The 21795-nt window shown below is 40.5% G+C and overlaps 1 protein-coding gene across 1 annotated transcript in view; it reads right to left on the reverse strand.

Moving 5' to 3' along the window:
* LOC118402060 (contactin-associated protein-like 2) overlaps positions 1–20496 on the reverse strand; it is a 100121-nt gene extending 79625 nt beyond the window's left edge. Inside the window, exon 1 of the mRNA XM_035799922.2 lies at positions 20036–20496. Within this exon, the coding sequence (XP_035655815.1) occupies positions 20036–20117 (82 nt within the window). The 5' untranslated portion in view covers positions 20118–20496. The remainder of the gene's footprint in view (positions 1–20035) is intronic.
* Positions 20497–21795: the final 1299 nt, after the last annotated feature.

Raw genomic sequence — 21795 nt, forward strand, 5'->3', positions numbered from 1 at the left:
TCAGGTGTCTCCGGAAGGTGGTGATTGACTCCGCTGTCCTGGCGTCGTGAGGGAGTTTGTTCCACCATTGGGGGCCAGAGCAGCGAACAGTTTTGACTGGGCTGAGCGGGAACTGTACTTCCTCAGTGGTAGGGAGGCGAGCAGGCCAGAGGTGGATGAACGCAGTGCCCTTGTTTGGGTGTAGGGCCTGATCAGAGCCTGGAGGTACTGAGGTGCCGTTCCCCTCACAGCTCCGTAGGCGAGCACCATGGTCTTGTAGCGGATGCGAGCTTCAACTGGAAGCCAGTGGAGAGAGCGGAGGAGCGGGGTGACGTGAGAGAACTTGGGAAGGTTGAACACCAGACGGGCTGCGGCGTTCTGGATGAGTTGTAGGGGTTTAATGGCACAGGCAGGAGCCCAGCCAACAGCGAGTTGCAGTAATCAAGACGGGAGATGACAAGTGCCTGGATTAGGACCTGCGCCGCTTCCTGTGTGAGGCAGGGTCGTACTCTGCGGATGTTGTAGAGCATGAACCTACAGGAACGGGACACCGCCTTGATGTTAGTTGAGAACGTCAGGGTGTTGTCCAGGATCACGCCAAGGTTCTTAGCGCTCTGGGAGGAGGACACAATGGAGTTGTCAACCGTGATGGCGAGATCATGGAACGGGCAGTCCTTCCCCGGGAGGAAGAGGAGCTCCGTCTTGCTGAGGTTCAGCTTGAGGTGGTGATCCGTCATCCACACTGATATGTCTGCCAGACATGCAGAGATGCGATTCGCCACCTGGTCATCAGAAGGGGAAAGGAGAAGATTAATTGTGTGTCGTCTGCATAGCAATGATAGGAGAGACCATGTGAGGTTATGACAGAGCCAAGTGACTTGGTGTATAGCGAGAATAAGAGAGGGCCTAGAACAGAGCCCTGGGGACACCAGTGGTGAGAGCGCGTGGTGAGGAGACAGATTCTCGCCACGCCACCTGGTAGGAGCGACCTGTCAGGTAGGACGCAATCCAAGCGTGGGCCGCGCCGGAGATGCCCAACTCGGAGAGGGTGGAGAGGAGGATCTGATGGTTCACAGTATCGAAGGCAGCCGATAGGTCTAGAAGGATGAGAGCAGAGGAGAGAGAGTTAGCTTTAGCAGTGCGGAGCGCCTCCGTGATACAGAGAAGAGCAGTCTCAGTTGAATGACTAGTCTTGAAACCTGACTGATTTGGATCAAGAAGGTCATTCTGAGAGAGATAGCGGTAGAGCTGGCCAAGGACGGCACGCTCAAGAGTTTTGGAGAGAAAAGAGAGAAGGGATACTGGTCTGTAGTTGTTGACATCGGAAGGATCGAGTGTAGGTTTTTTCAGAAGGGGTGCAACTCTCGCTCTCTTGAAGACGGGAGGGACGTAGCCAGCGGTCAGGGATGAGTTGATGAGCGAGGTGAGGTAAGGGAGAAGGTCTCCGGAAATGGTCTGGAGAAGAGAGGAGGGGATAGGGTCAAGCGGGCAGGTTGTTGGGCGGCCGGCCGTCACAAGACGCGAGATTTCATCTGGAGAGAGAGGGAGAAAGAGGTCAGAGCATAGGGTAGGGCAGTGTGAGCAGAACCAGCGGTGTCGTTTGACTTAGCAAACGAGGATCGGATGTCATCGACCTTCTTTTCAAAATGGTTGACGAAGTCATCTGCAGAGAGGGAGGAGGGAGGGGGAGGATTCAGGAGGGAGGAGAAGGTGGCAAAGAGCTTCCTAGGGTTAGAGGCAGATGCTTGGAATTTAGAATGGTAGAAAGTGGCTTTAGCAGCAGAGACAGAGGAGGAAAATGTAGAGAGGAGGGAGTGAAAGGATGCCAGGTCCGCAGGGAGGCGAGTTTTCCTCCATTTCCGCTCGGCTGCCCGGAGCCCTGTTCTGTGAGCTCGCAATGAGTCGTCGAGCCACGGAGCGGGAGGGGAGGACCGAGCCGGCCTGGAGGATAGGGGACATAGGGAGTCAAAGGATGCAGTAAGGGAGGAGAGGAGGGTTGAGGAGGCAGAATCAGGAGATAGGTTGGAGAAAGTTTGAGCAGAGGGAAGAGAAGATAGGATGGAAGAGGAGAGAGTAGCGGGGGAGAGAGAGCGAAGGTTGGGACGGCGCGATACCATCCGAGTAGGGGCAGTGTGGGAAGTGTTGGATGAGAGCGAGAGGGAAAAGGATACAAGGTAGTGGTCGGAGACTTGGAGGGAGTTGCAATGAGGTTAGTGGAAGAACAGCATCTAGTAAAGATGAGGTCAAGCGTATTGCCTGCCTTGTGAGTAGGGGGAGGGTGAGAGGGTGAGGTCAAAAGAGGAGAGGAGTGGAAAGAAGGAGGCAGAGAGGAATGAGTCAAAGGTAGACGTGGGGAGGTTAAAGTCGCCCAGAACTGTGAGAGGTGAGCCGTCCTCAGGAAAGGAGCTTATCAAGGCATCAAGCTCATTGATGAACTCTCCTAGGGAACCTGGAGGGCGATAAATGATAAGGATGTTAAGCTTGAAAGGGCTGGTAACTGTGACAGCATGGAATTCAAAGGAGGCAATAGACAGATGGGTAAGGGAGAAAGAGAGAAAGACCACTTGGGAGAGATGAGGATCCCGGTGCCACCACCCCGCTGACCAGAAGCTCTCGGGGTGTGCGAGAACACGTGGGCGGACGAGGAGAGAGCAGTAGGAGTAGCAGTGTTATCTGTGGTGATCCATGTTTCCGTCAGTGCCAAGAAGTCAAGGGACTGGAGGGAGGCATAGGCTGAGATGAACTCTGCCTTGTTGGCCGCAGATTGGCAGTTCCAGAGGCTACCAGAGACCTGGAACTCCACGTGGGTCGTACGCGCTGGGACCACCAGGTTAGGGTGGTCGCGGCCACGCGGTGTGGAGCGTTTGTATGGTCTGTGCAGAGAGGAGAGAACAGGGATAGACAGACACATAGTTGACAGGCTACAGAAAAGGCTACGCTAATGCAAGGAAATTGGAATGACAAGCGGACTACACGTCTCGAATGTTCAGAAAGTTAAGCTTACGTAGCAAGAATCTTATTGACTAAAATGATTAAAATGATACAGTACTGCTAAAGTAGGCTAGCTGGCAGTAGCTGCGTTGTTGACACTACACTAATCAAGTCGTTCCGTTGAGTGAATAGCACTACAGTGATGCTAATCTGTGTGCGTTAGCTAGCTCCTGGGCGAATAGCAGTGAAGGCTACGTTAGGGCGACGAGATACGATAATTATGCAATTATCTCTGATACAAGGACGGCTATGTAGCTAGCTAAGAAGAATTGCTAAGATTAGACAAATCAACCGTTGTACTATAATGAAATGTAATGAAAAAGTTATACAACCTGCAGAGCGAAGTGCGAATGCGACCGCTCGCTCCAACCGGAACCGGTTGGAGCAAAGTCGTAGCATGCGTGAAAATATATTTTTTCCGGTGATTCCTGAGGACACATCCAATAGTCCAGAGGGCGTGATCAGAGAATTCATGCAATCTGCCTTGAAACTTCGTATAGAGACTGTAAAGAAGGTGGCTTTCTACTGAGTACACACACTTGTAGCCCGGAGCGACAAGACCATGGGTCTCCAAACGATCATCGCAAAATTTCAACACTACCAACAAAAGGAGCTGATCAAAAGGAGGGGAAGGGAGCTTAAAGACCGGGACCAAATTCGGTCTCAATTACCAATTTCCAAGGGAGATAAACAAACATCATAAGAGACTGTGTCCGGTACAAAGGCAACAAAGGGAGAAGGTTAAGTGTGCCTTTATCATTGTGGACAAACTCTTTACAGATGGGACAGCTATTCCGAGACAGCTCCATAACACCATGGCTGTACTAAATTCTACAGGGACTTCAGGTTACAAAAAAAGAAAGTATGAGAACTATAAAAATACCTGAACATCATGAAGTGGATATGAACACACACGTACTCAATTACATGCTCGCTTACACATATGGACTTATACACACACACACCTGATCTCGCAATCTTCTCTCACTCTCTCTCTATTGTAGAGAACTGTTTTATAATTTAATATGTTTTTTATAATTTAATATGTTTTTTATAATTTAATATGTGTTTTATAATTTAATATGTGTTTTGTTTGTCTATCTTTTTTTATGTATTTGTCTACAAGTTTATATATATTTAAACAAGTAAGGGGAAGATATCAGAATAGGGACACTGGGGAATAATAACATATTGTACGGAATACATTTGTACTGTAGTAAAGCCGTCTCTAGAGTAACGCAAGGTCTCGTTCATGATTCGTTCCGTGGTCCTTCTGTAGCTCAGTTGGTAGAGCATGGCGCTTGTAACGCCAGGGTAGTGGGTTCGATTCCCGGGACCACCCATACGTAGAATGTATGCACACATGACTGTAAGTCGCTTTGGATAAAAGCGTCTGCTAAATGGCATATATTATGATCATGTGAAACGTCAATTGCTATGAAAATGCTGGGATGTGTTTTTCAATGATGTTAAAGGTAATTATGATGCAACTATGACTGTGATATGATATGGATTACAATTATCATCATGAATATTAAGGCTATACGCACTACATGTTACACACATAGACACTCACCCATGCAAATTGGCAGAATTATTATTTATTTAGACAGCACACAGTCTTACTCTTATTGCAGACCTCGTACACACTCACTAAATCACATCCAATATCATACTCATCAACCTACTCAGATTTACTACACACATATCTTGTCTCAATGTTCTAACATCTGTGGTATTGGCTCAGAGGCAAACAGGCAAGGGAATAAAACAAATATTGCTCAAACCTATTTCTTAAATTCTAAATATCAGACATTTGAAAGCTCTAATTTTGACCGTCATAATACCTCTGATGGCAGTAACTTTACAAGCACTAATTATGGTCAATTTAGACTGAGAATAGTATCTAGTTATGGTAAGGGGTGAAATAAGTATAGCCAGTTATAATTGTAACGGTTTAGCTGATTATTAAAAAAGAAGATCCGTCTTTACGTGGCTAAAGGAAAAGGAATATAACATACTGTTTTCATGAAACTCACTCTACATCCGTAGATGAAGTTGTGTGGAAAAAGGAATGGGGTGATGAAATAATTTTCTGTCATGGACAAAGGAACTCAAAAGGTATGATGATATTAATTAACAAGAATTTCGATCTCAATGTGCAAATAGTCAGGAATGATTCGTAAGGAAGGTGGATCTTTTTGAATATGAAAGTGGACAAAAAAAAAAGATTTGGCTCATTAATCTATATGGTCCAAATCAGGATGATCCATAAGTCTTCGAAAACATTTATACAAGTTTATTGAATTTACAGGCAACAAATTAATTATCATATCATTATGGTAGGAGACTATAACACAGTGTTAAGTACCTCAATGGACAGTAATCACTCGACAAACTACCATCACAGTGCCCTTAAGGAACTCACAAATATTATGGGCACATTAGAAATAGTGGATATTTGGAGACTAAAAAATCCCAACCAAGTGAGATATACATGGAGGAGACTTAATCAAGCTCGTCGTCTTGACTACCTTTTTGCCTCTTTCTTGCATCAAAGGTTAAAAAAGTTTTAATAGGAGACAGAATGCGATCGGCTCATCATCTAATTGGCATTCACATAACTCTTATAGAGTTTCCAAGTGGACGGCGATATTGGACATTTTATCAAAGTTTACTGGAGGACAACTTATTTTTAACTAAGACAAAATAATTTATAACTGAATTTTTCCAGTATAATATAGGTTCAGGAAATCCCCTTATTGTTTGGGATACCTTTAAAATGTACCTTCAGGGGTCATTGTATTCAATATTCATCAATAATAAAAAGGCCGTTTCTGGCTAAAGAGACTAACAAGGGAAATCAATGAACTAATGTTACAGGTAGATAGCAATAAAAACGATACTACAGAGATGCAAAATAAGTTAGAGGAAAAACAAAAAGAACTTGAGGAACTTTTTCAAGAACGATCTAATGTAATCTATTACAAAAATAAAGCAAACTCGATGGAATATGGAGAAAAATGCACAAAATTCTTCCTGAATCTCCAGTACAGGAACAATTACAAAAGAATTTGCAGAAACTTGTTACTGTAGACGAAATCATCGATGATTCTCCAAATTATATTTTAAAAGAGGAAGCTAACTATTTTAGGCAGATGTTCTCTTTTCAGTCTTATCCTCTCCCACTGAATGAAGATCTCAGGTACAGGAATGGCTGAAAATGCATAGCATTGATCTATTATTGACCCTAGAAATATTCCTTTTATGAGATCTGGAGAGACCGGGTCAGTCAATTACTAATATACTAATACTCTTAGTAAAAGTATTTATCATCAACTCGCAATCTGTGGATTCTGTGATCTGTGGATGCTGTGATGTTTAACGTACAATTTCAATCTAATCAAATTATTAGATAGATTGAAATTGTACGTTAAACATCACAGCATAGTTGAAAGATATATGTTACGTAGAAACTCGAAGAGGGTGGCCAGCAGAGATAGGTGGGATGGGCTGAGGGAAGCTGGGGGTTGGGATGTGGAATTGTAGACAAGTGGGAGTGGAGTTGCTGTGCGGGAGATGGTCAAAGATAAACGTTTTTTTTAAAAATCACAATAAAACAGAATATGTTTGAATGACACTGATGGGCAGTGTTTTTACAGCTAATGCCGGGTTGCCTGAGGCTGATGCCGTGCAGGTGTTTGAACCCTTGCATATATACACACACTATCATTCTAATAAACGCATACAAGAACACATATACATGTAATAGTGCCTGAAATGCACACAAAATTATACAATTGGCATTGTTGTTATGATTTTAGTTGTCTCTTGTGTATTTTTCTTTCTTCTCTTTAGTTCATTCTCTTGGTTGTTGGTACATTGGGGGTTCTTGGGGGTGGGGAATGGAATTATTTGTATTTTTTATTTGTATTTTTTATTCTTGGGGGGACTGTAGGAGGGGTCTCAAATGGTTGAGGGACAGCTATTGGGGGGGATCTGGGAGGGGTCGGGTTCACATTTTTCTTGAGCAGGGCATTGACCCTGGATGCTTCTGTGTGTCGCTCTGAATGGGAGTCTGTTGGATGACTGGTATGGTGTAGTTGTTGAATGGGAGTCTGTTGGATGACTGGTATGGTGTAGTTGTTGAGCGGCTTCACTGCAAGCATATTGTATGTTTCGGATATTCCATAAAATAAGATAAAATACTTTTTTTTTTTAAACAATGAAAATAAAAAACAAACAAAAGACACTATCTGTTGGGGGCACATAAAACATCTGCCTTCTTCTCAGGCGCCATCTTATTGTCTAAGAGACTAACAGACTCCTAGTGTAACTTTTGCCAATGGCTCAATATTGCTTGGCTACAGAGGTCAACGGTAAGAATTCGGGGCTGCATTTCAAAACTCACTGCACACTCTACAATCTCATTAACTTACAGGCTTCCAAATCAACATGCACCATGCACTCATGTTTAATTGGAGCTGCAGAGGTCAACATAATTTCCAAAAGTTAATTATCACTCTTGAATCTGTAGCCATAAGCCAGATACATTTAATAGACTTCAAAAGCAACGTTATAGACTTAAGGAAAGGTTTCACTGCTCCTTTACTAACAAACTATGACATGTAGATTGAGATTTTAGCGATGTGGCTACCTCCCACCAAATGTGTTATAGAGATACTCTCTGAATAACTCCGCTGTCTACATTCCTGAGGTTTCCCTAAACAACAAACCGACTGCTTGGCAACTGCTTGGTAAATAATGCGAGAATATCCAATATCAAATTGACTTGGATAAAAGGCTTTGCGTGATGTAGTGCATTCAAATGTACTTTTTCGCTTAATTTTTCATATACCAAATAAAAATCTAAATGTTCAATGCGTTTCCATTGCATGGAAATTACACACGGCTGAAATGTGGTCACTCTTACCGATAGTTAAGTCACAAAAACTGTTGCGTTTACAGCAGATGTGTCTGGTTTAGGCGTGTGCGCTCTAGCCAGCAAATGCAGTGCGGGTATAGCAGATACAGTGTGGGTAGGGTAGTCTACATGATGAGAATATTTTAGTTGTCAAAAGGCAGTCAAGCCTCGATCATCATGTCTCCAGAATAAGACCCTCGATATTTATTGGAAAGGAGCATCAAGATCGCTGTGCACTTTCACCACCCTGTGAAGTTCATAAGATATTTCATCTGTGGCCTAATAAACTGTATGGTTTCACGAGTCATAGTGGGAGGACCACACACAATATCATCGCGTGACTCCAAGTTTACTTCGATATGATGGTTATTATATCAATATTTGCACATAGCGGCGTTTCCACCACCATTTCTTGTATACTTAATTTGACTGACACAAAAAGATCCCACCATGTCCAACAAACGTGTCGGCAATTTATAAAATATATTTATTTTATTCTATATGAGTTTACTCACATAAAAACTGGATGGAAACGTCATTTATGACACTAGACAAGGACCAATGTGATTGTGGACATCTGAATCACCTACAGTAAGAATGTTGCTGGACCACTGAGTGCCTAAGGAGTTATATTGATTGTTTGTTACTTTCCCTTCATTTGCCTCAATTAACATTTAACAGAAAATTGCCTCCATCAAAGTGTCTGCCCAGACTGACAAAGGAATGCTTTTTGTTTGATAGAAATGCAAAACAACAAACACATAATTTCCTCTTTGTATTTTGACAGGTGGAGATGGAATGTGTAGCCCCTCACAACAGAATAAAGATATCCAGACAACAAACACTTTCTAAGACCCAAGAAACCTAATAATTATTTGTGGATGAAAATGTTGAAACACACTGCCATGTTATAGAAAATACCCCACTGCTTTCCAAGACAGATTTTGTCAACAACGTTTTGAGAGCAGAACTTGAAAGTGGAAGAACTTCATCACAATACTGTAGCTTTGGCATTACGAAAGTTTTCTATACACCAGATTAGGTCATACACCGAGTGTTGACTGAGTTTTACTCATCATCTGTGAGCAAATATTGTGCTGTATGCACACCCACCCACCTACCCCCACACACACACACACACACACACACACACAAGTCTTGTATCATGACCGTCTGTTGTAGTGAGATTGTCCCAGATGGTTGAACATACATTAAGTGAACCAGATGAATTCCTTGGCGCATAAAGGCATGGCTTAGATGCTGACAGCTCATTTCTCAGACTGCTGTTCATCTACTGTAGCTGTGGGCTGAGCCCAGATCTCCCCATCTCTGATGTAGACAGTCCAATGTTATTGATTTGGCAACAGAGCCTAAGTGCAGTCTCCTGTGATAGCCTCATTTCTGCTAAGAGCACAACGAAGAGCTTCAATATCAGCAGCAGCAAGGCCCACTCTCATCATGTCTAGGACTGGCAGTACACATTTTCCTTAAACATAGGGAGAATCATTCCAGCAGCCTTGTGGCTATAGTAGCACAACATTAACAAACATTGAGCTTACATGAAAACAAATTAATTGAGCGCGATGACTACAGGGGAGCTAATGTTTCAAAATGGCCACTGGATATTCTGTACATCAGCTCGTTTTCCTTATTGGTAATTTCTTGTCTAACAGTGCATGAGCTGCTGAGTTTTGTTTTAGTGGAGAATAGGCAGTTTATTCTATTTACATCACATGGAACTCGGCCTATATTACCATATCTATCTACACAAAACATTAGTAGTAATGTGGTTAATGGTGACTATAGCCACACGCCCACTAGCTATCATCAAGCTACGCCTAAGGCTTATAGTCAGACACAACATTTCTTCATTTTATGAAGCAATTTAAAACCGGAAGACTCCTAAATATTCAAGACAATGTTGATGGGGATAGGCTAATGAATTGGGTCCACCATGTAATGCTCCTTTAATTTGTTGATGACCCATGTCTTTTTGCTGCGCCAAGGTCAGTGACAATGGTAGAGTCGCTACAGTAATACACTGAGAAGTGTGGCATGTTAATCAGACCGCTCGCTCGCCCACAGAAAAAATACTTCAGTTTACTATGGAATACTATAGTACTTACTATAGGATTCTGTAGTAAACTGTAGTATACTGTAGAATCCCAAACTACACACTGTACTATCCCTTGATCATGGGTAGTACTTACCTTAGAATGTTGTAGTATACTATATAATTCTATACTACCCACTGTAGTATCCCTCGATCATGTAATGCTTACTATGATATAACTAGTATACTTTAGTGTTCACTATAGTGTTTAATGGGCATGACTGTAGAACTGTATAGTGTAGTATTCAATGTAGTGTTTTGAGGACATGACTGTAGTATACAGTAGTATTTACTATAGTGCTTTTCCGGACATTACTAGGATACTGTAGTGTCTTTGTGGATAATATGACTAGTATATTGTTGTAACTAGAGGTTGTTGTTGTATTAAATCGGAATGAGCGATTAATTAGGGCCGAATTCAAGTTTTCATAACAATCGGAAATCTGTATTTTTGGGCGCCGATTTATTTATTCATTTAAAAAAATCGGCCGATTATAATCGGTATCTGCTTTTTTTGGTCCTCCAATAATCAGTATCGGCGTTGAAAAGTCATAATCGGTCGACCTCTAGTTGTAACACCTGCCAACTAGGTTTGACTAAAATGGCACAACTACCAGACTATACGAGTTACTGTTTAATGAGGGGAACATCTCAACCAGACCAGAACATAAGACACCGGTTCTTGACAGACCACCTATTGAGTTGGGTCAACAGTTCTAAGCAATACAATGGACCAGACAACACTTTGCTCTACTCAGACAATCATAAATACTTAGGACTTCAAGTCACATATCATTTCATCAAAGAGGATAATTAAAATACTTTGCATATTTATGATTGTATGATTGCCTAGTTAAAAAAGAAGTTCACCTAGCCACTATCTGGGTATGTATTACTGGTTGTCTGGTTATTGTTGATTATTTATACTTGTAAAGCCAAAATGAACTGCCGGTTGGTTTTTAATCTTTGTACCGAATTCCTTGCTCTGTGACATGGATGTGGGGGAGTGCATCGTGGCAGGTTTGCCCTTAACCATCTCTATAGTCACAGGAGGACAGAGGGCACTCTATAAAATTCTATGGCAAGGTATTTATACGGGCATGTTCGAAAGTGCCTCTTTTCAATCCGGGTCCTTCACCCAGACAGAGCTGAGTAGTTGAGCGCGACAAACAACTCTCACAAAGAACAACCAGTACGTGTCATCGAAATGTGAGTACAAGCCTTTCATCTTATAAAAGAGGACTCTCTCGCCATTGTTTGTTTTGTATAGTTGATTTCGGCCACTAATGGCTGCGAAATGCTAACGGCTCAGTCACAGTTATTTTCAATTGACTGTTCTCTTTGGTACTTGTAGTGTTAATAGACACATGCTTATAAGTTTTGCACTTTTTGTGCATTGCCTTTTGATATGCTAATTAGGCTTAATTTATGGCTATGCTTGCTACTTTTGTTGGCTTTATATTGTTTGTTATGCATGTAGCCATTGATTAAATGATCCTGCTACTGTATAACTTCGGCCTAACATGCAGCATGCCACTGCACCTTTTTCTGAAGTTCATTGTTGACTGCTGCTATATTTATGCATAGTTTTCCAAATATAAATGCTTATTGCATATTGTCAATGATTATTGACATTAATGGACAATTAATTATGTATATTCATTGCGGTTATGGCATGTTATTTGTACCTTGCCGTTTCTCCTTTTTAGATCAACCATATTCCATACAAAGCCAACCAAGTCTCAAGACCAGTCTCAACTGTCAATCATTCCATGTATCATCTCAGTGCCTGAATCTATAAAGCCTCAAACTGAACTGAATTACTGCCTCCGCCTGCTCTTCAACTGGAGTCCCACAGTAGATGGGCATCACCAGAACTCTCCCCTAAACCTCAATCGTTACAATCTTGTAACTGAAGTATATTGAGTGACCAGATAGGAACCAAAGGTTTTGTCAGTGTTTCCCTCGGAACCCTTATTATGGGAGGACATGCAGGGAATGTATAAAAGCACCCCTTAGTCTGCAAAAACACTACAATAAATACTGCAATATACTAGTCATATCTGCAAAAACACTCAAGTCTGCAGAAACACTAAAGTGAATAGTAAATAAATATAGTAATACTACAGCATATAGACAATAGTATAATACTGGAACACAAGTACTGTGTTGTAAAGTATTTGTTACATGTTAAATGCATTGCAGGACAGGACAAGGGTCCAATTCATGCACTTATCAAGAGAACATCGCCCGCTGATCTGGCGGTGTCACTAAACACATGCTTTGTAAATTGTTGGAGTGTGCCCCTGGCTATCTGTATTACGATTCTTTTTTTACTAGAAAATAGTGCTGTCTGGTTTGCTTAATAGAAGGAATTTCAAATTATTTATACTTTTACATTTGATACTTAAGTATATTTTAGCAATTACATTTACTTTATATTTAAAATCAAATACTTGCGTAATACGACTTGCGTAGTATTTTACTGGGTGACTTACACTTTTAATTGAGTATTTTTTTAAATTAAAGGTACTGTATCTTTACTTTTACTCATGTATGACAATTCGGTACTTTTATACCACTGCATAAATCATGGGTTAGATTCAATATGTCACTGTGGAGCTTGACTTTCTGGGCCTTATTAGCACAGCCAAAGCCGTGACTGCAGCTGAGCTGTTATTGGAGCATGGCCTCCGCTTAAACTAATGGAATGGCATGTTTTGTCACCTCCAATGTATGTGTTCAATCACATGGATCTATGCAGCGGTACATAGGCTATGTACATTGACCTTGTTCAAAGATTTTCCTGCGTCAAACTAGGTAGCTATTGTATTGATGGTATTCCAGAGAGGCAGAGAGAGTGGAAATTAGCTGTCTATAGGCTTCTGTCCTTCTCTTCCCCTGTTATTTTTCAACAATGAGTGAATGGCACTGATGCCACACGTGCAGACAATACTAAACAGTACAGTAGGTCCTTGCAAAGCCAATGAGTGTCGTAAGGACACTTGCTCACAGGATTAATATAAAAGTAGAAAAAGAAAGTGTTGGAGCAGATTTAATTCACTATATCAGCAAATGAAGCTCTAAGAATAATTATTCTCAGTGGGACCATTACTGTACTTTCATTCTGCTGTGATAATGAATTAGCTACTACTCATTGAGCACCAAGTCTTAGCTCTCTGAGCGGAAATGTATTCTGCTGGGAAGTTTGATCGAGTGATGTTTGAATGTTGAACTGTATTGTAGAACACATTAAAACATCAGAGAACAGGGATACCAAATTGAAATGTGGCAGCAAATCACACTTTGACACATTTTTATTCACGGTGGGAGCAATTCTGCTTCAAATGACATATTGCTCCGTTACATGTCAGTCAAAATGACATATTTACATTTCCTTGCCTTTTTAGATTAGTTTGAACAAAAGCAACAAGCTTTCAGAAGCCATCCCTGTGAGATTTGCAGAGAGTAACCAAGCATCAAATTAAACACGCTCCTTCTACCTACTGCTGTCCTTCAAAGGAAATGGGTATTTTTGAGTGTTTAAATAACTCTCAAGATGAGGCTCCTTAACACCACAACGCTAGATGCACAAACACCACTCGATCATTGCCAATTTAGACACAGGACTTTATTTGCAGGAGTGGTAATATATTTGTTACATCTGAATTCAGTAACCGCTGCTATATAGGTGCTGTATACTGTACCTACAGTTGTTGGAATGTCTACTTTGAGTGGATGAGGCCAATTCTTCTGCCAAGGAGTTCAAGTTCGTCCAGAAGGCAAGGTCAGTACAGGTGCATCATCACTGGGACAGAGACAGAAGCTGTTTTTCAATCTCAAGGCCATCAGACCGTTAAATAGCCATCACTAGCCGGCTACCAGTTACTCAACCCTGCACCTTAGAGGCTGCACCCTATATACATGACGTGGAATCACTGGTCACTTGAATGTTTACATACTAACATACTCATTTCATATGTATATACTGTATTCTGTTCTACTGTATTTTAGTCAATGGCACTCCGACATTGCTCATCCTAATATTTATATATTTCTTAATTCCATTCTTTTAGATGTGTGAATTGTTAGATATTACTGCACTGTTGGAGCTAGGAACACAAGCATTTCGCTACACCTGCAATAACGTCTGCTAAATATGTGTTTGTGACCAATAAAATGTTATTTGATTTACGGGTGATATTCTGTCAAAGAAATGGATGTGACATTGATCAATAATGGATGCCTTCTAAGAACTGGAATAACCAGGAAAATAATTCTGTTAATATCGCAGACATAAATTGGGTGGGTCTAAACTTAATATGAATTCCTCCTCGATAGTAATGCAGGTGGAGATATCAGTGAATATGAGTCTGAATGGATATGAGGAGAGGGGAATCAAAAAGCTCATTTAAATAGAGAAATATGATAAGATTTATACCAAGTACAGTCATCTCATTAAGTATCTCAGATCAGTGGTTCCCGATCTGTGGGGCGCAGGGGGGCACCATAGATTTTGTTGTAATGTGTGAGTCATTCAAATATCACATGAACACATTAGACATGGCAAAATGTATAGAATTGCTAGAAAATTTGCTTTAAAACAGCATCATTTTCTCTGCACTCCATGACAAAATGTGTAGAATTGCTAGAAAATTTGCTTTAAAATAGCATCATTTTCTCTGCACTCCATGACAAAATGTGTAGAATTGCAGGAAATAAGCTTACAGGTAAAGCTGTAAAACCTCTCTCCACCAACAAGAGGCGTGATAACAGTTTGAGTCATGAATGTGGTAGGTGCGGAATGTTCCCCAATACTGGAAGGGGGACCTGAGTTAAAAAGTTTGGGAACCCCCGTCTTGCAAGCTCAATGAATGTTTTCTTTCAGTTATCATTTATTTTGCCCCCCATCCCATACTAGATGTGAACTCCAAAATAAATTCAAACTATAATTACCATCTTCTCATACAATTATCTGTATGCATCATTTAACTATCTATTAAACACACAAGAATAGACAAAATAGCCCACTTCTGCATCACATTAAACCACTATGCTGCTGCTACAGTATGAAAAACATTTGGTTTAAAATGTGCAATAACAAGGGGACAGTAATTAATGAGACAGATTTTTGTTTACCAGTAAACCAGAGCAGTTGCTTTAAAGGGAGTTCTGTGCCTAAAGATCGGTGTCAGAGACATGGTTAGTCCCATATGTACCTCCTTAGTTTAGAGGCAATGGGGCCACACTCAAACACACTCAACTATCCCCACCATAGCATAGATACAATGTTTCAAACAGGATTATGTTTAATACGGACCCAACTCATACTGAACACAGCAGCTACAGTTCAACATCATTGTGCATGCTATATTTGATCCTGGATTTCATACAAGGCCATGTTTTTGGATAACTATTTACAGCAGGAGCTGGCTTTAAGTTAAGCCCCTGAAGCTTGTGGTAAACAAAGGTATTCAATTTCCACTATTTAGCTAACTCAACTGGAGCTAATTACAATAAACATATATTTTTTACAACCTCCCTAAAATGATGATGTTAAAAAGTTTCGATTTTAATCTCAGATTTCAGTGTTGGGAGTCATCTTGGGGAGTCTGACTGACTGACACTCCATATGTTGTGAGTTAATACGGGTGATTACTTTTGTTGTGAACGCTGTCAATTATGCCTCTCCAACCCACAGCCCCATCAAGTGGTAATGACTGAGCTAGGCTTTGAATGGCTCCCTCCTTGGCTCCCTCTCTTTGTTCGACCCAATCATACTGAACACAGCATCTGCCCGCACTGCTCACAAATGAATACTAATTTTTTTACGAAAAACATGGTCTGTCAAAAGCTGGTGATCTGCTGCCTGAAAGCGGGTGCATGAGTGTTTCTTTTTTAACCTCCTCTTGCTGGGACCCAATGATTCACTTCACAATCACACACAGAGAGTTATGACCAGCAATCAGCCATGGCAAGACATTGTGACTGGGAGTGTGTTTCCTACAGTTAACCCCCCCATCTCAATCCAAACAACAATGTGATAAATGTGTAATAATTTCAGATATGCATGTATAGAGGCCATGCGGCCAACCTGTCTCCATATGTGCAATGCCAGTGACAGTGGAATAACGGACATATTTTACTAGAGATTTAATGTGGTATTGTTATTTTGGGAGCTGATTTGGGGTAGGTCTTTGTTCTGAAGATGTCCACCAAGAGTGAACAAAAGGAGGATCCTGGAGAATGGGGGGGGAGGGTCACGGTAAGGGTCGTCACATGTTTTGACAAATGATGGTGGCAGGTGTCCAGAATCTTAATGAGCTTTCTCATTTGCCTAACAGAAAAACACCAATCTAGAGGTTCATTCTCAAAAGGGGATATGCAGCAAGATTATTATCTGTAGACGCAATCATTATTCCCCTACCTACATGACCCACGCAGCAGCTTCAGTTCAATACTATTGTTAACATTTAGTTATTTAGGGTCACTGGACACAAGTATAAATTCCATACAGCATTTGTAAGGAGTAGTCTCTCTTTCAGACAGTAGAAATCCTCTCTTTTGTGCCATATGTTTATTGTACAGTCCATTGCAGGTATTTATGCCTCAAATATAAATGATTCCTTTGTTTTTAATAGTTCGTTTGGTGAACTAAAGAGAGACCTGATTTGTTTTGGTCTATTCCCTATGGCTTCTCTATGCAGGTCTTTGAGCTACCTTAGTGAGGGTTGACTGGGTTCATTTTTCAATTGGATTTACTTATTTAATTGGCCAAATTGTATTACTCAGATTTGAGATTTATTTAAATCCTTTAGCCAGGGAAAGTACATTGAGCCTGATGAATTAAGTGATTATTTCTAAGATTTAATTTCTTGGGTGGAAAAATAAAGAATTTAAACTATACATTGCATTTTTTATTGATCAATCCACTTTTTTAAAGGTCCTGAACAGTCAGTTTGAAAACTACTTCTTCTCTAATGCCTAACTACCAGGAAGTTTGAAAAGACAGGCTGAGTGGGTGGAGAACTTATAGAGCTTGCCTTGACTGACCAGCTCTCTGAAACACCAATGTCAAGCAACTTGGTTGCAATGCAGTAAAATCATCTCAGGCTAATTTGGTGATACACAAAGCAACTCAAACAACACTCAAATTGCACCTATGATATCATTATTTTCATTATTATATATATATTTTTTTACATGTATCTTGTGATGCGGTTCACAGCAGCATTGACAGATATTGACTTGACAACTACATCAAAGTTTTGAACAACCCTTCCCCCCCCCTTTTGTTCCATGCTGTCTGAAGACCTAGCTAGCCAGTAACTAGCTAACACCTGACACAGATGAAAGGAGAAACATATATACTGAACAAAAATAAAACACAACATGCAATCATTTCAAAGATTTTACTGAGTTACAGTTCATAGAAGGAAATCAGTCAATTTAAATAAATAAATGAGGTCCTAATCTATGGATTTCACATAGTGGGCAGGAGCAAAGCCATGGGTGGGCCTGGGAGGGCATATGCCCACCCACTGGGGAACCAGCCCCAGCCAATCAAAATGTCTCTCCACAAAAGGGCTTTATTACAGACAGAAATACTCCTCAGCACCCTAGAGTGTGGCCCCATTGCCTCTGAACTAAGGAGGTACATATGGGACTAACCCATTTTCAGGGATAATTTATTTTAGCTCATGAAAAATGGAAACACTTTATATGTTGCGTTTAAATTTTTGGTTCAGTATAAGTATCTTTGCCATAGATTAATAGGGTAAACTTTGAATTATATTTGCTGACCCCCTACAGTCAAATTTTGGCACCAGTGGAGTTGCTATCTAGCTAGTATATAAACCACACCCCTCTGCAAACACACCTTCTCCAATGTTGGTTAAAAGGCAGTACTTATTTCAATCAGGTAAGAGAATATCATGTTACCATTGGTGTATTAAAATGAGTTAAGGTGATGTCACCTTGTCCTCTTAATAGTGAATCCAAGTGTTTGACATGGGGGAGGGGACCAGTAACTTCATGATCAATTTTATCAATGTAGAAGCAACAGTAATTTTTCATACTTTGGTTATCATACTTTGATCTGGTTTCCTTCAAATAACTAATTTCATGAAAATCATGATTGACTGTTCATGACCTTTAAATGGAATCTTACTGTAGGAAATCATTGACACACAAATGTGACACGTGGCCACAATGAGTCGGTCTTTATTTCCCAGTCATTACAAATACCAAGAGGTCAACACAGAGACATCAATGGAAGTAAAGGGTGATTGTCCCCTGGCTTCCCTTCTCATTAGGCAGGTTTCCATTGACCCAGGTTTATTCGACAAAAGCAATGTTGCAAAAATAATTGTGTCGTGTAATGGAAACAGCAGATACAGGATACATTTTCTAACGATATACATTTTTATCTGTTCGACATGGATGGATTTGTACGGCTGAAATGCGGTCACTCTTACCGATAGTTAAGTCACAAAAACTGTTGCGTTTACAGCAGATGTGTCTGGTTTAGGCGTGTGCGCTCTAGCCAGCAGATACAGTGCGTGTATAGCAGATACAGTGCGGGTATAGCAGATACAGTGCGGGTAGGGTAGTCTACATGATGAGAATATTTTTATTTGTCAAAAGGCAGTCAAGCGTCGATCATCATGTAGTTAGTTAGCCATTAGACATTTGGATTGAAATGTAGAGTGGAGATGTATAGTTGTGGTGACATCACATGCCCCGCGCACCTTCAAAATTATTTGGAAATCATACTTATTGCGACAAATGTGAATAAATTATGATTTACAAATCATTTTCAAGGTGCGCGGGGCACGTGATGTCACCACAACTATAAATCTCCACTCCACATTTCAATCCAAATGTCTACTGCTTGCAAAATAAAACTACAAAAATGTCTGGTGGACATTCCTGCAGTCAGCATGCCAATTTTCTGCTCCCTCAAAACTTGAGCCATCTATGGCATTGTGTTGTGTGACAAAATGCACATTTTAGAGTGACCTTTTATTGTCCCCAGCACAAGGTGCACCTGTTTAATCAGCTTCTTGATATGCCACACCTGTCAGGTGGATGGATTATCCTGGCAATTAAGAAATGCTCGCTAACAGGAATTTAAACGAATTGAGAGAAACACGTTATTTCAGCTCATGAAACATGGGACCAACACTTTACATGTTGCATTTATATTTTTATTCAGTATAGATATATTGGTTAAATAATGACTTTGCTTGTACAGATCTTAATGTTTAACAGTTCCATTTAAAGTTAATGTCACATGGGACCTGCACTCTCACCCAGCCATCATTACAGCTGTGTCAATCCAGTTTATTTTATGCCTGCTATATTGGCTTAGACTAGTTTAGAAATAAAGAGTAAAGCACGCAGAGAACTTCCTAAAACACACGCTGTTACGATAGCTATCCTTCATATGTATGTATGTACGTTAAATATCAGGCTTAATTAACTCATGACTTATCACAGAATAAAACGACAGTATGTGTTCTGATCTATACCGTTAAAATAGCATTTTTGAATAAACTTTTTGGAGACTTAAATGTGCCTTCAGTAAAAATAAACTATATTGCAGTACACTGTAATAAAAACCGCATCTCCCGAAACAACTGCAGAAACATGTATCAAGGGGAAGATTATTTTGACACAGACCAAACGTAGCCTATACTGTAGCCTGCCATTCAGAATCATCTATTGGATCTCCGAACGACACAAGGAGTCAGGTCAAATGTAGCCTAATAAGCAGCATAGCCCCATCCCCATAAATAAATACAAAAACAGACGATAAGCACTAAAAACACTGAAAACACCGGTATAAGCACCGAAAACACCGGTACTCTTCTACTGCCATGTGTTCCAAGCAGGACTGATGCCGAAGTGTTAAACACTTTGACGCATAACACTCAGCCTGCAATGAATGCCCTGGTCCTTGTCCTGCACAAGACGGACACAAAGCAACGAAGCTCAGGACATATAGTGTGTGTTAGCCTACTCACTGGATGTTGAAGATGCTGAGCTGAGGCTGCTGATGCAACTGAAGATCCAGAGCAGTAATGTTAGCTCCGGTCCAGGAAGCATCTTCAATTAGACCTTGAAACAAAGAAAATTGTGTCAAGTTGTTGTTTTCCGTTGCCTATGGATGCTTCGTATAGTAACCCGCCTCTCTAGGCGGAAGCAAGCTGAAGACAGCTATCCAGATAGGGCTTTATTAGCTATATAGAAAGTGGCTGCTACCAAGCAATGGCTCGCTTACACGCTGGTGCGCATTATTCGCTACCTCTAGTGTCACCCAGCAAAACTAAACACTTGACAAAAACGGTCCTCTTTTTCAAAGAATATCCTCACGAACCATGTTTTTTCAGTGCACTGCCCCATTAGCTCTAACTGCATTGAGGAATACTCGCTTGCTAATTATGACCGGACAAACAGAGTCGCCGCTGTTCAGGTACTGAATTGGAAATAGTCTTGTTGTTCCCCTTTATTTCAGTGATGGTACGGTCCACCAAACATACACAAGGGGACACGCGTCGGTGAAATAAAATTAAGGCGGAGAACATTTTACTCTGCCACATATAACATTTGGTCCAAGTCTAAAAGAGTTAAGCATACATTGTTATATTTTCAGAACTGTATATGCTACATTTAGTGTTGCATCATTACGTTTCACTCTGTACAGTATTAAATGAAAAATAATTGTTACTTCTTTAACTTTTTGCAGTGTTGATCAGTAGGCCTATTCTAGAGTTAATTATTTAGAGTAATGTTTACTCACAATATAATTGCAAGAGTTAATTCAACTCCTCTGGAGTCAAACAACACGATATTGGGGGTTACATTGCCATTGCCTGATTTTAAAACAGTTAAGAATTCAATGGCTGTAAGGAGAAAATTCGAGGATAGATCAACAACATTGTTGTTACTCCACAATAACAACATCAATTACAGTGAAGGAAGAAGGAAGCTTGTACAGAATAAACAATATTCCAAAATATGCATCCTATTTGCAATAAGGCACTAAATAAATACTGCAAAAAATGTGGCAAAGAAATTCCCTTTTTGTCCTCAATACAAAGCATTATGTTTAGGGAAAACCCAATCCAACACATCACTGAGTACCACACTACATATGTTTAAGCATGGTGGTGGCTGCATCATGTTATGGATATGATCGTCATCGGCAAGGACTAGGAAGTTTTTGGGGGAGGTAAAAATAATCGGAATAGAGGTAAACGCAGGCAAAACCCCAGAGGAAACCCTGGTTTCCAACAGACACCTTGAAACAAATTCACTTTTCAGCAGGACAATAACCTAAAAGACAAGGCCAAATATACACTTGAGATGCTTACCAAGACGACATTGAATGTTCCTGATTGGCCAAGTTACAGTTTTGCTTAAATTGGCATGAAAATGTAAATGTAAAATCTATGGCAAGACTTGAAAATGGCATTTAAGCAATTATCAACAACCAACTTGACAGAGATTGAAGAGTTGAAAAAAGAATAAACCTTTTCTTAAAATGTGATTATAAACCTAACCACAATTCTAACTTTATGCCTAATCCTCATCTTAAATTAAGACCACAAATAAAATAGTTGTTATCATCAATATTAGTCCATTTTGACTTTGTGGCTGTGGTAACTAGTGGAAACCAATCTGTAGTCCTATCCATTTCAAATATATATATATATATATTTAACCTTTATTTAACTAGGCAAGTCATTTCAGAACAAATTCTTATTTACAATGACGTCCTACC

The sequence above is a fragment of the Oncorhynchus keta genome, chromosome 23, assembly GCF_023373465.1.
Source record: "Oncorhynchus keta strain PuntledgeMale-10-30-2019 chromosome 23, Oket_V2, whole genome shotgun sequence".
Lineage (NCBI taxonomy): Eukaryota > Metazoa > Chordata > Actinopteri > Salmoniformes > Salmonidae > Oncorhynchus > Oncorhynchus keta.